Source organism: Corvus hawaiiensis, chromosome 5, assembly GCF_020740725.1.
Source record: "Corvus hawaiiensis isolate bCorHaw1 chromosome 5, bCorHaw1.pri.cur, whole genome shotgun sequence".
Lineage (NCBI taxonomy): Eukaryota > Metazoa > Chordata > Aves > Passeriformes > Corvidae > Corvus > Corvus hawaiiensis.
Genome location: NC_063217.1, coordinates 26,944,518 through 26,958,148, shown reverse-complemented (window position 1 = coordinate 26,958,148; position 13,631 = coordinate 26,944,518). Strand labels below are relative to the sequence as shown.

At 38.0% G+C, this 13,631-nt stretch overlaps 1 protein-coding gene across 2 annotated transcripts in view; it reads left to right on the top strand.

Annotated features, from left to right (window-relative positions):
• NFXL1 (nuclear transcription factor, X-box binding like 1) overlaps window positions 1-12,860 on the top strand; it is a 54,102-nt gene extending 41,242 nt beyond the window's left edge. Inside the window, exons 21-22 of one of the 2 annotated variants that reach the window (XM_048303975.1) lie at window positions 4,604-4,657; window positions 9,625-12,860. In XM_048303975.1, the coding sequence (XP_048159932.1) occupies window positions 4,604-4,657; window positions 9,625-9,798 (228 nt within the window). In that variant the 3' untranslated portion in view covers window positions 9,799-12,860. The remainder of the gene's footprint in view (window positions 1-4,603; window positions 4,658-9,624) is intronic. The other variant, XM_048303976.1, reaches the window with a different exon arrangement.
• The last annotated feature ends 771 nt before the right edge of the window (window positions 12,861-13,631 follow it).

Below are 13,631 nucleotides of genomic sequence, written 5' to 3'. Positions count from 1 at the left end.
GTTTGTGGTATTACAGTTTCTTACCACGGCATGCAAGAAGGTTTCTTTTAAGCTGCGCGCCAGAATTGCGGCACCGCCCTCTTTTCTCCTGTCGCCATGCTCAGCTCCGTCCCACGTGACTCACTTCTCTTTCTCTCTGACTCTGAAGCCGCCATGTTGAAGAGTGTTCTTGTTCAGGCTTTACGGTGGGGAAAGCCTCGCTCCCTCTGTGCTGCTGGCTGCGTGGTGTCCTCTTCAGTTCAGCACGAAGTGTGCTGGCTGCAGACAGGAGGCTCTGCCGGCTCCTGTTGACTCCGCCGGCTCCGCATGGAGAGAAGAGGGACCCGCCTGTCCCCAGAAGCCGCGCTGGATGGGTTTAGCTGTGGCAGTCCATGGCTGGTTTTAGCTGCCTGTGGCTCTGGGACAGTCCCCCCGCAGCGACCCAGGGTCCGTGCCGCAGTGTTGGGAAAGAGGGGAAAGGGCAGTGGCCCTGGCCCGGCGGGGCCGGGAGGCTCAGAGCCCCCCTACCTTCCAGCAGGCGACCTCCGACAAAAGGGGAAGTCCCACCTTTCCGTGCGGTTTAAATATGTAAATTGTGAGAAGCGTCATTGGTCTAAAAGACTGTCCATCAACTCAGGTTCAACTCACTACAGTCCCATAACAAGAACATCCTCCCCTTGTGTCCAGAACATCTTCTCTCATTGATATCTTCTTGGCCGCCTCTGTGGGTTTCACTAAAATTGCAAAATTTCACTGTAATATTCTCACGGGTAAATTCTGACTGGTTTCAGGTCTGATTCTGGGAGATTGCCAGTCCAGCTGTCAATCTCCTCAGGTCCCCCCTTTTTTTGTGTTACAAAGGCAGCCTTTTTGACTTTTGCAGGGCCCTTTGCAAAAGACAATAAACACGGCACAATGAGCAGGATGCAAAAAGTAATAGGATTAGGCATCCAATTTTGAGCAGATTTTTGACCTATCCAGCAACTTGCCGATTGCCAAACAAACTATTGAGCCAATCAGATTCTGATTCTTCACGCAATTTTGACACACTTGTTTGTAATTCTTTAATGTGGGCATGAATAGATTTTGAATGATCAGACAAATTCATACAACACATTCTATTGAAATCTTCACATCCATGTCCATGTGCTAATAACAAAAAATCAATGGCAGCTCTATTTTGCAGTGTAGCATGCTTTACCAAACTAACATCTGTTAATAATGCGGCTAAAGCAAGCGAAGTAGCGTTAGTTTGCCAAGCTAACCAACATCCTAACTTGTTTAACAGTCTCAATGCTTTAGCAGGCGCTATTTGTGAAGAAAGTTAGGAAACAGCCCATTGAGTACTTGATGACCAAAATTTGATGTTGTCATTGCAATCAGGGGCAAATGCTGTGGAAACACAAGTGTATCCACATCTCCAAGTGACAAGGTCCCAGGGGCCTTCCCACTGGCTGGTAAACAAATTTCTTACCCATACTTCAGCTCGAGGCTAATGTTTTTTCACTGGTGGACTGCAAGGAATAAAAATGATTTAAAATTGAGGGATTGTTTTAATGAGTCAAGTGATTTATGGTATATACAGCTTTTAAAAGTCTGGACTGTGGGGTTTCCCCTTGCATTCTCCCTTTTTGTTTTTCTAGAACAGTTTTAAGTGTGTGATGAGCATGTTCAATAACAGCTTAACTAGTGGGAGAATGAGGAATATTAAATTTGTGAGAGATGCCTCAAAAACGTAAAAAATTTTTAATTTTCTGAGAGGTGTAGGCTGGCCTATTGTCAGTTTTTACACAGGCAGGTATGCCCAAAGCAGCAAAGGCTTGCTGCCAGTGCAAAATGACATCACGGGCTTTTTCTCTAGCATGAGCAGAAGCCCATATAACAGAGGAAAGGGTGTCAATGGATACATGTACAGATTTAAAACTACTAAATTTTGAAATGTGTGTAACATTAGTCTGCTAAAGCTGTAAGGCTAAAAGACTATGGGTATTTACTTTTAAAGGTAAAGGTCTATTAAAGTTATGACAATCTGGGCAGGCACTAACAATAGCACAAGCTTCTGTAGGTGTTAGTGAAAACTGTTTACACAATGTGTGTACATTTTGATGAAAAAAGGGTGTGAGATGTTTTAGCTTGGGCTAGTTTATTTGGCTAAGGAATTGCCCAAATAGGATTAGCTAATGCATTAGCACGAGCATTACTTTTTGCAAGAAATTTTGGTGCATTCGTATGGCTTTTAATATGCAAAACATAAAAAGGATACATGCGTTGCAAAACAGCTGTTTATAAAGCCTTTAGCAAAAGAAACAAATTAGCATTATTAACTTCTTTTAAAAGGGAACAATTTACTCATTGTACAACATCTGCAACATAAGCTGAGTCAACAATTAGGTTAAAAGGTTCATTAAAATGATGAAAGGCCGTAGTAACTGGTTTTAATTCGACTAATTGTGCGGATCTAGTACTGATTCTGGGAGACTGCCAGTCCAGCTGTCAATGAATCTCAGTAAGAATGTGAGGATAAGTGCATAGGATATGGAGTCCTTCCCTAAAGCAGGGTGAACTCACAGTAAGACTGCATGAGCTGAGACCTAGCAGCGTGTCTCAGTGTGGTGCAGGGTCAGTGCTGTTTGACTCCAGCAGATACTACTACCAGTTTCTCGCCCCAATGTTGTAATCCACAGGGAGAAATGGTCTAATGCAGTGAGCAAATGGCTACAAGCTTCTCCTGTAAGCAATGCCACAGACATACTGGATGGCATATCCTAGCTATGTGTACCTTCCTCACAGAAGAATGTGTATTTACTTGTTTTGGGGTTTTATATAAGGTAATGAAGTTTTATTTAAATTCTTTCTAGGCACCTTTTGTTGCCTATGTTGACGTACTATGCAAATGACATACTAGAATGGTCTCCTATTATAGGCACTTGATGAAAGTAGTTTATTTATGTCTATTACTGTTTAATGTGTTCAGACTGGAAAAAAAATTGTTGAAAACTGCAGACATTTACGAAGATAAATTAGTTTGCACATTTGCAAAACAGCCATTAATTTCCAAAACCAAAGTGCATTAATTCTTAATAAAACTTTTCATGTCTGGCACCTAGTGAGTAAGGATGTCTTACTCACTAGGTGCCTAGGAATTGAATGTGTCTTTTACTGTACATTTTATTAAAGAAATAGTTCTAGAAATGTTTTCCCATGCTGTGATTAAAATGGTTAAGGTTCCCTTTATCTATGTACATTATACCTATGTATCTTACACAAATATGACCACACCGGTGTTAAAAGAAGCTTTTCTGCTGCTCTTTTCCACATTTGAAGGTCACTTTTTCTTTTGTGGCTGAAGTTTTGCCATTAGATGGCAGTGAAAAATGAGGGGGCTCATTGCGCAGTTTTTTGCACACCAGACTTTCAGATTTCAGATAGCCAGGGTGCTTTACACACATTTCTAAAGAGACTCTGCCATTGTATCTAGATTAATGAAATTATCAATAGTGCTTTTATTTGATATGAGGTTTAGTAATTTAAAAATTTGTCTGAAAACCTGCAAATAGGACTGTGCTTTTGACCCTGACCTCAGTGCCAGCTGTTTGAGCTACAGTATGGTAAAACATCCTCCTTAGTCATCAAAAGCTCTTGAATAGGAAATTACTTGTAATCAGCTCTGCCTGTGCAAACAGTATTTAGTAAACTATTTCCATTGTTAGTATGCAAATCATCCAGCTGCTAGGATCAAGATTTTTTTTTCATTTCAAGTTATTAATAGGTTTTCACTTCTAACTTTTCTAAGGTAGTGATTCAGTGACTGCAATGCTAAAAGCCAAAAAAATGTATAAAAAGGGGGAGATACATAAACTTCCCCCATATACTCTTTCTGTTACTGCTATTACTTAGTGATTACTGACTGTGGGAACTTAAGAGGGTGAGATGGTGTCTTTCTGTCTAATGGCCTTTGTTGGATTTATCTCCTGTTAACATGCCTGGTTGTTTTTCAGTTGACATAAACTTTTGGCATCTACAAATGTCCTGTAGCACTGAAATTCTAGATTTACCCAAATACTCTGTGGGAGTAGAATACTTTCCTCTGTTGTGAGCCAACCTCCTGGTAAATTCATTTTATGCCTTTGCATTATGAAAAATAATTATTGATGTTTTATCCCAATTTGGCATCTGCACACTCCTCAGGATTTGGTGTCCTGTTATTCACCTGATAAATCCTAGTTATGCATCTCTTCAGATGGAGGCCACTCCATCCTGTTGTCTTTTGTGTATGTTCAGGCTTCATAGTTATTTGTTGTTGTAGGACCAAATGGAATGCAGGTGCAGGGATTCAAGTATGTGGCATGTTTACATATTGACAATTTTTTCTGCACCATTTTTTTTCTTAATGCTTTCTAGCATTTAATTTGCTTTCTTGAACACTGCAAAATATTTCTATAGAATTATCAATTGTATCTCCCATGACTTCTTTTCATATGACTTTTGGATGGTGGAGTTCATTTGATGGAAAGCTTGCATACTTTTGCTGAGAACCATTCTATAGGAGTAATTATGACTCTGTAAGAAAGTAGGTTTAGCTGCTGTTTACAACAGTTTATTATAACTTTGTATGTCTGGACAGATAAAAGAAGCAGAAGCCAAAGCTGCTCTTGAAGAGGAGAAGCGAAGACAACAGGTATTAACCTTTCTTCTTCCTCATCCACATCTTCCTGACCTTGTTCTTCTTAGTAAATAATCTAATTTACATGCAATTAAAGCAGTGTAGTTTTTAATGTGGTATGCACAGTCATTCCTGTCAGCTGGTACCAGATTCTGTGTGATGTAAATTATTTACAATGGTTAAGAGGCCACATTTTCTCAAACAATTCCCATAATTTTGTGCAAAATGGTAACCTTGTATTCCTATAACTTCGTATAATGTAATTTATTTTTAAAATACTAAGTACGCTTTTATTTTGATCAAACACTTCATACAGCATAAACACCACAGAATGCTGAATACTGCAAGATTTAAATATTGGGTGAAGCTCCCCTTCTCCCCCCTCCCATCGTGAAAGAACAAGGACAGCTAGATGAGTCTTTGTCCTTCAAGGTCTCCGGGGTGGGGGGAAAACGTGTATTTAGTGTAATTGCTGTTGGTGGCGAGGTTATGTGGTCGGCATTGTAATCCACAAAGCTGCTGTGCCAGCTGCCTGGAGGTGCTGATACTAATCACATTCAGGCTGACACTGCAAGCTCAGATGGCTAGGTCAGGTTTGTCATCTGGAGTCTGCCTGCTTTCCAGCCAGTTCATGCATGTGTGCCTGGGCCTGAGTGAGCATTTGACACTAAATCATATTCCAAGTCCAGTGTGTGCTTTCTGACTCCTTTTACTCAATTATCACAGCATCTATGTATTTAGCTTACCACTTGTGTTTTCACCTGCATGTCACACTGTTTGTATTAAGGGTCAGTGGCTTACTCCCTGCTTGACAGGGAGGGAGCAAGGGAGGCCTACAGAGCTGATCCACTTGTGCCATTTCCCCAATCTCATTAGGATAGACAGTTTCTCTGTGGATCACAACTTCTGTTATACACACTTTGTAAGTTCTCTAAGCAATTAATGGAAGTGTTACATTTACAGTGCTCTGGCAAGGCCTGTTTTTGTTTGTCAGAGGAGAGCCTTGTCTTCTCATCCTGCAGGAAAAGCATGGTTATGTGTCTATTGTCCAGGGCACCAGGCACTGTTTTGTGATCATCCTGCAATGTTTATTGCAACATTCATATCTCAGCTGTCTACAGTATCGAACACATATTCCCTCATATAACTCCTAGACAGTTCATCTAATTCTTCTTGCTCTCTAAGCTGACCCTGGAAATGTTACTTCTGGCATATAGGTCAGGAAATGTAATTTGTGTACAGATGTCTGAAACACTTTGGGCAGAGGAAATCTGTAGGTGTTGGTTCTGCAAGCTAAGTACTGAAATGTGCTAGTGGGCATTTAAACATGTAAAGGACATGCTTACAGTTCTAGAGCTAGAAAGCCAGAGTTGCGATGTTTGTCTTGCACTGAGTGTTTTCATGCATTCCAGAAGGCATCCCACCCAATTACTAATGCTTTCTAATCAAAATCACTTAACTTATAGTCCCTCTAATAAAGTATCAGTAAAGGGGCTTCTCTGAAACAGTAGCAGATTCACTCCACCAACATAGTGTGCTGGATTTTGGCTGGACTCTTCAGCAGTGATTGTTTCTCTCTGCAGTCACACCACCATTGCTTTCTACTTGTACATTCTGTGAACTCTCACAGTTCCAGCCCAACAGTAGTAACTTCATGCGATATATGGCAACTGCTCCTGCATATGTGTTTTGTGATGGATGCAACTTCAGGGATAGAAAACTTCAGCTATACATAATGAACCCTATTAAAAGGTTAATTAAAGAGTTGGTAGTTATATAGTGCATTAGGAAGCAGTAGGACAAAAATAGTAAAAAAAAAAGGTACAGCTGTAACTAATAAATAGGCTCTAGAACTGCACACAAGTACTAACCTCAGCTACTGCAGCCTTTTTATGTAACATTGATTCCTGTCCAGTTTGAACTCATAATCTGCCATCTGTTGACGGAAATTGGAGGACATCACTATCGTAGGATGTTGAGTATATTTTTGAGTACACTCCCTTCTGACAAAAGTTAGTGTGTTGTACCACCTTCCTCAATGTCATTAGCACATTTTTATAGTGTTCATTAGAACTGTTCGTCTATTAGTCACAGTTTCTTAAACCTATTTTGATTAATACTTCATTAAATGTTTTATGTACAAATTAGTGCTCTAGTAAGTCTGTGCATTTATATTTTGTTATTTGCTACATATAGTAGCAACTTTTGCTCATACCATTTACAGATGGAATCACTTGTTTCTTAGTGGAAGAGACAGCTTGGCTAGGCTTCTTGTCATGGCCCTTGCAGCCAAACTTTCCTTCTGCTTCTAATTCAGAGGCACCCTATGAGGCCAGGGTTTTCACAATTGCTAGAGGTGGAAAAGAGATCAGTGCTTTGATTATTTAACAACTCAGACCAAGCTCTCTCTGTCCCTCACCATTGTAAAAGATTTGGTTACATTTTCAAGCTAACTGTTGAGAGTTTCAATACTGAAAGTTAGGGTCTTGAATCTGAAGTGTAATTTATTGAGTTGTATGAAAGATTTCGTTTCCTTTTTTTTTGTACAAAGAAAAAAATGTAAACAGGTCCTTAGAAGTTAAAAAGTCAACCTCCCCTATTAATTCCCCTATTCCCCTATTAATAAAAATATGTCCTCACTTTCAGAAAATACACTTTGTGACTGTATAGTCACTGTTACTTGCATTCATTTAGCTACATTTTCCCATGGGAATGCTATTCCTTTCAGTGCAGGAAGAATATAGTGAATAACACATGAAAGAACAAAGTCCAGTGCCTGAGCAACACTAAACTAGAAGTCTTGAGTATACAGTTTAAATAAATAAATTTCATGTTACTTTTAATATGTTTATATACAAAGAAGTTAGGTTCTTATCTAAATAAAAACCCGAGGCTTGTTTAGCTTGAAAAGTTGAGGTTATTTGAAGACTGGGCACAGCCATTACTTCAGAGGTCATTAAGGTGACACTTCAGGAATGTGACAGTTACCCCAAATCTGTAGGTAGCTTTTCAAGGATAGTGATGGCTTCTCTCTCATATTCTGTGCCTACAAATCTTTTTTCATTCTGTGTTTTGGTTTTTTTTGTTATGTATTTATTTTTAGACAGGTTTTTACAGAGTTCACTAGGAAAGCAATTCAACAGCTATTACATAATTTTGTTTGAGCCCTGTATTTTAATTCAGATTATTGCAATTCATGGAGTTTTCTGCTTTTAAAATGTACAGATCACAAGTGTATAGTAACTGTAGAAGCCCCAAATTTTACTTAGTGTCTGTCTAAAATGAAATACTGCCATGTTGTGTATAAAACCATAAAAACTCTGCCCTTGCCTCCAGATTTTGGATTTTGAAACACTGTTTCATTAAACATTCTTTGCTCTTCTAAGGGAGGATTATCTAGTTGAGAGTAATCTTGTTTCAAGTAGGCTGTGTGACTTTGTCTGAACTCTTCTCCCATATCATCAGAGAGGTGCCCACAATTTCTGCCTTTACTAGGTACAAAGGAATAGACATCAAAATAGGTCCCTTTCTCCTGCTAACAGTGGTAACTGGCACAGGAAGGGAAGAGCTGCTTTGTGACACTCTGACAAATATTTGCTGTCAGTGGAGGAAGATCAGACATCAGGCAACCTTGAGTTCTGAGGGAAGATTTTGTTTACTGAACTACTACTCTGTCCATTTCCCAAAACAGTCTTATTCTCATTTCTTTAATGCACCTACTGTATTGTCTTAGTCCCTCTTCCTGGCAGCACTGCAGCAGTAGTCTGTAGTAGTATGTAGATTTATTTCCTCTCATGGCCAGGTTTTGTCTCTATTCACTGTCCACGATTCCTCTGCTTCAGCTCAGTCTTGCACCTTTTGCTCAGCCAGTCCCAGCTTGCTGCACTCTGCTACTCCCATCAGTTTTCCCTTTCACTCCATCTGGATTTTCTGCTCCCTAGTGCCTTGCACCATGTTTTCTCTAGTAGCTGACAACTTGACCAAAAATCCAGGTAATCGTCAGACCTTTTCTGATTGTAATCTGTCTCAGGTCTTTAGAGCATCTTTTCTAATTTTCCTAGCAATTAGATGGCTTCTCATTGGAGCCTCATCCTAGTCTTCGCTCTTTATTCTAGGCTGCCTAGTTCCAGTTTTATTTCAGCTTTGTACCCTCAAATGAGTTTTGTCTGTATCCTCTTGGTGCCCTTTTAAAAAAAATGTGGAGGGGGATGAGGAACAGGGATCAGAGGATCCTATTATTTATTCCAGACAGGCCCCTGAAACTGCCATTCTTTGTTGGAAGCCTGGCATTCTTACTTTAGTAATTGCTTTGCTCCATTTTTGGGCCTATGAGCATGGGCTTCTTATTGAAGGACATTATATACCTCCGACAGTCATATGAGTGATTAAATGTTAAGTTATGACACTTAACAAATGGAATATTTTTGTGCATATCTAAGATTATAGCAATTAATCTAAAATTTAGTGAGCATGAAAATATAAATAATTGAGGAAAATAGGATAGATTTTTAGTTATTTATGTTTTTATTAATTTATTTTTGGCAGAGTGCATCTTTATTACGAGGGGAGGTCTTTGAAGATTTCAGCCAGTGCTCTTATATAAGTTAGTAAAATAGCTTAAATGCATGCATGTTTTTTAATAGGAAAAAAAAAAGTATTTTTAACATATTTCATGGAAATAACAATCTTATTTTAGCTTAATATATTCAGCCTGAGTTGAAAAACTGAGCTTGTAAAACTTCAGTTGGCTGCATTTTTGGCAATGTTTTTATAGGAAACTAAACAATGGTTTAATACTTGAAAGCAAAGTGCTTTGTACCTGTGGGATGCAGTGCTACCATCCCATCTCTGAGATGTGCAACTTCCATTGGCTGACAGTTACTTTTACTAAATGTTATTTGGGAATGTTGCTTAAAAACTTCACATTTCCTTGTTTTTAATTCTGACACAAATGTCAACTACTTGTGGTTCTCTTTATTTAGGCTGAACTGGAAGCTTTTGAAAACAGATTAAAAGGGCGAAGAAAGAATAAGAGAAGAAGGGATGAGATAGAAGTTGAACAATCATCATGGCAAAAGTACAAGAACCTCATTGTGCTGCCAGTGTTTGGAGTTGCTGTTGTGATGGTTGCATGGCTCATGGTCTACAATGACTGAAAACAACTCAATATTTAATATACCTCAGTTGGACTTTAGGTAGCTATTATCCTAGAATGTTAGTCTGTGTGTAACAGAACTTTATGCATAATATGTATGTATACAATTTGCTAAGAAAAATGCAGAGGGAGGAAATGTCACCTTTTGTGTTATTACATACACAGCACAAAACTGAACTCGGACACTGAAAGTAACAGTAGTTTCTAGTCTACTCTGACGTGCTGATAGTTTGACTGAGATCTGTTAACATCTCTTCTATTAGCAATGTTATTTTTCCTTGTCTCCATTTCATAATAAGAATAGCTTAGTATAAAATGCTTTATTGAATATATGTTTCCTGTAAAATCAGCTTAGTGGTTTATTGAAGGTTAGTGTTCTTATGCTAATCTCTGTGTAGTGTCACACAATAATGTCTGTGCTTCATGTCAGTTTTAATATGACAACTAACAGGAAACCTTGGATCACTTAGGCTTGAATATTCTGGGCCTTGTTCAGAGCTTTGTTCAGAGAAAGGAAAGGTGAGCCATCTTTCAATTCAGCTGTATCAGAGCCAATACAGTGCCCCTCCTTACAAACTGGGGGGTTTGCTTTTTTGTTGTTTCACCCCACCCCTTTTCTCAAAATTGAAGTAACTGAAAAGTTCCTTTAGTGGATAGCTTCACATGCTGAACATGGATGTGAAGTAATTTCAGGGTACAGGGGTGCATTCTTACTGTTGCCCCAATTGCCAGCAGAATAAAAACAATTTGAAATTGAACTTGAGTATCACCTATTTGTATGAATAAATGTCAAAGTTGGATATATACACTATCCAATTATGCAAAAGTGTAATTGGATAGTGTACCAATACAGTTATATGTTGTTCTGAAGCCATCTGGATGGTGCTTGGTAGTCACATTTAAACTATCTAGATAAACTTCTAAATGTTTAAGTATTTTCTTACGCACAGTTTTGAATACCTTGCTTTAGGTTATCAGTATTGGTTGGTAGAACTGGAAGGTTTTCATCTGGCTTCAGAATTATCAGAGAAGCTATGTAGTCTCAGCTGAGAGACTGCAAGTTAAATTCAGGAATGGGGAAATCAGAAAACTGAATTTTTAAACCTCTGCTGGAAATTTTTCGCTCATACTTGAACATTGCAAAGTGATTACGAGCTGCTGCAAAAAATGGGGTGCAAAGCCAAAGGGTATTAGTAGTATGCCCTTGTAATTCAGGCATATAATTTAATCACAAATCCTGCAAAAGCAGTGGGACCATTTGCTTGAGTTCGTAGAAAACATTGTGGTTTGCTTGAAAGCTATTCTGGTTGATTTTGACTTACTTGTAAAGGGACCCAGTATTAATTTGAACAGATACCAATTGTAATTCTGATTCAGCAGCAGGAAAATAAAACAGAAAAGCTGCAAAAAGGCAGAAGCTTTTGATTGCATAGATTAAGAAAACAGGGAGAAAATCAAGTGTTTTTCAATTTTTCACAGAAGTTTGCTGAATGAGGAGAGAAGTAGGGAAAACTTGACAATATTTAACATGGATTGATGCTATTTTATAGTAGTTTGGTTTTTTTTTTTTTATTTGACATTTTAGAGATGCATATTAGTTATGTGTCAGACCATTAGTATTTAAAGTAGTAAAATTAATTGAAATTATACTATGCAAAGTTGAATTGAATTTCCTTATTTTCTAGTATAAGAAATAAACAATTTTTCATATTGTTGCTTTAACTTTTTTTCTATCATATTAATGCCTGGAAGGTAATTCAAGATAGAAGTGTGTTTTTTTTAACAGAGTGAGGTGATGCTATTGTGTGACTGCATATGCCAGTAACTCTTCTATCACTAAGAGGAAAAGGAGAGATATTTTTGTTCAGATGAAGTAAAATGTGATGGGTTATCCAAAAGTACAAAAAGATACCTTTCTGGCTGAAATATGAAAATCAACATGAATGAAAACATTGTGGAAACAGCTTTTATCTTGCATGACTGTAACTAAATTTTCTATTTACTGCTAGCTTTTTCTTTAAAACAAGTACAATGGAAAGTTTATCCTTGCTTCTACAGCAAAGAGAAGAAACCTCTCTCTAGAGAGTTATACAAATTAGCTATATTTGTTATATGTTTGAAGGAGTTCTTAGTATTCTTTTCTGCGTATTTGTAGTATTTGTGTGAAATACTGGAGAGGAAAAGGCTTCTCATTGACCATCTTCATTAAAGATTGCCATGCTTTCTTATTATAAAAATTCATTCTGTTCACAGAAAGCTATGTGTGAGCGGGCATATTCCCTTTCTTAAACGATTTGTATCTCTTTTGAACCTTGCATAAGCAAGACATACCTAGTTTTGAAATTTTATTCAAAATTGTTCTGTATATCTTATCCAACCATCTGAGTCATTTGCACTCTGTTGGTCTGCCTGCTGAATCAGATATTTATTTCTTGGCATAAAAAAAGTGTGGGGGTTAGAGCAATCTGCAGTTTAATAAATCACTAGATTTTTGTTTGTTTCTCTAAAGTATTTTTATAGTTAATATTTTGCCTTTCTTTGGTTGGAGCTGCATGTTGTCAATGACCTTTGAAATAAAAGGTACAGATAAAATCACCTTTTATTCAATATTAATGAAAGATGGTAATTCTAGGAAAGAAATACTGAACTGAAGGTAGGGTTTGTTAGCAATTTATATGTAATGTACTGTTACATAATATAATGAGCAAATATTTTGAATGTTAACAGCTTACAAAAAAAATGCATATTGATACATTAAATTATATAATGTGACCTGCTGTTGAAGGGAATTTATAGCGATAAAAGCCTGATGATGACTTAACATGAAGAATATTTAGTTATGTGTAAAATGAAAAAAAACTTGGGGCTTTTCTGATTCTGGATGCATTCTGGTGAGAATTCATCCTTCCACTGAGTCAAGGTTCTTACAACTTGTTGGTATGTTTGGAGTTGGAAACTCCTAGGGCAAGTTTGTTCCCTGTAACAATATCAAATCCATTGTGTGTGTTAATTTAATGTAAAAACCAAGTCAGACAATAAATGTATCAGAAACAACTTGAAAAATTGTTTGTTCTCAAGGACTGGTGTAGTGAAGCAGCAAACTTCCCAGGTAATGATGACTGACATACTGCAGCGCAAGTTTTAGGTATACTTTTTGTCCCCTTCTCTGGCAGTGATAGTTCTTACTGCTCACATTAATGCTGGAATTATGTAATTGTGTTCCTTCATGTTACTGCTCTGACAAAATTGTGAGAGTGGGTTGGGGAAGTCGATTAAGATAAAACAAGTGGGAATGGACTTAGTAGCTGATTTTTTTGGCTTCATAGGGAGAAATATAGCTGATTTATTAGACATTCTGACCTTAACTGACCTTAACTACTAGAGAAGGAAATGTTACTAACCAGATAGCACCAAAATTTGTTCATAAAAGCATCTGTGTTTGATTGTGGGTTTAAAGCAGTGAGCTCTGAGTTTATCATCTCAGCAGTAGCTCAGGCTCCAAAACATACCTGCTCTGTGCCAGCTTTCTTTGAGTGATGAGCTTGTGTGTTGTGAGGTTAGAGCACAGAGATGCTTGGTCTGAAGTGTGTTCCAGTGCCAGGCAGTGGAAGCTTGATGTGTGTGGCAGCTGCTTTCTGGTGTGTGCTTTAGGGTGGAGCATTCTTGTTTGGACAGTTCATGCGTGGCCCTGTCCTCATTTTCGTTTAGTTTGGATATCTCTCTTCTGCTTTGGTTCCATCCTGTTACCAATGAGCATTTAAATTGCTCCCTTCTCTTGCTTCGTGAATATAAATTTGTATTCCTATCTGCCCTTATTGAAGTAAATTAGTCAGT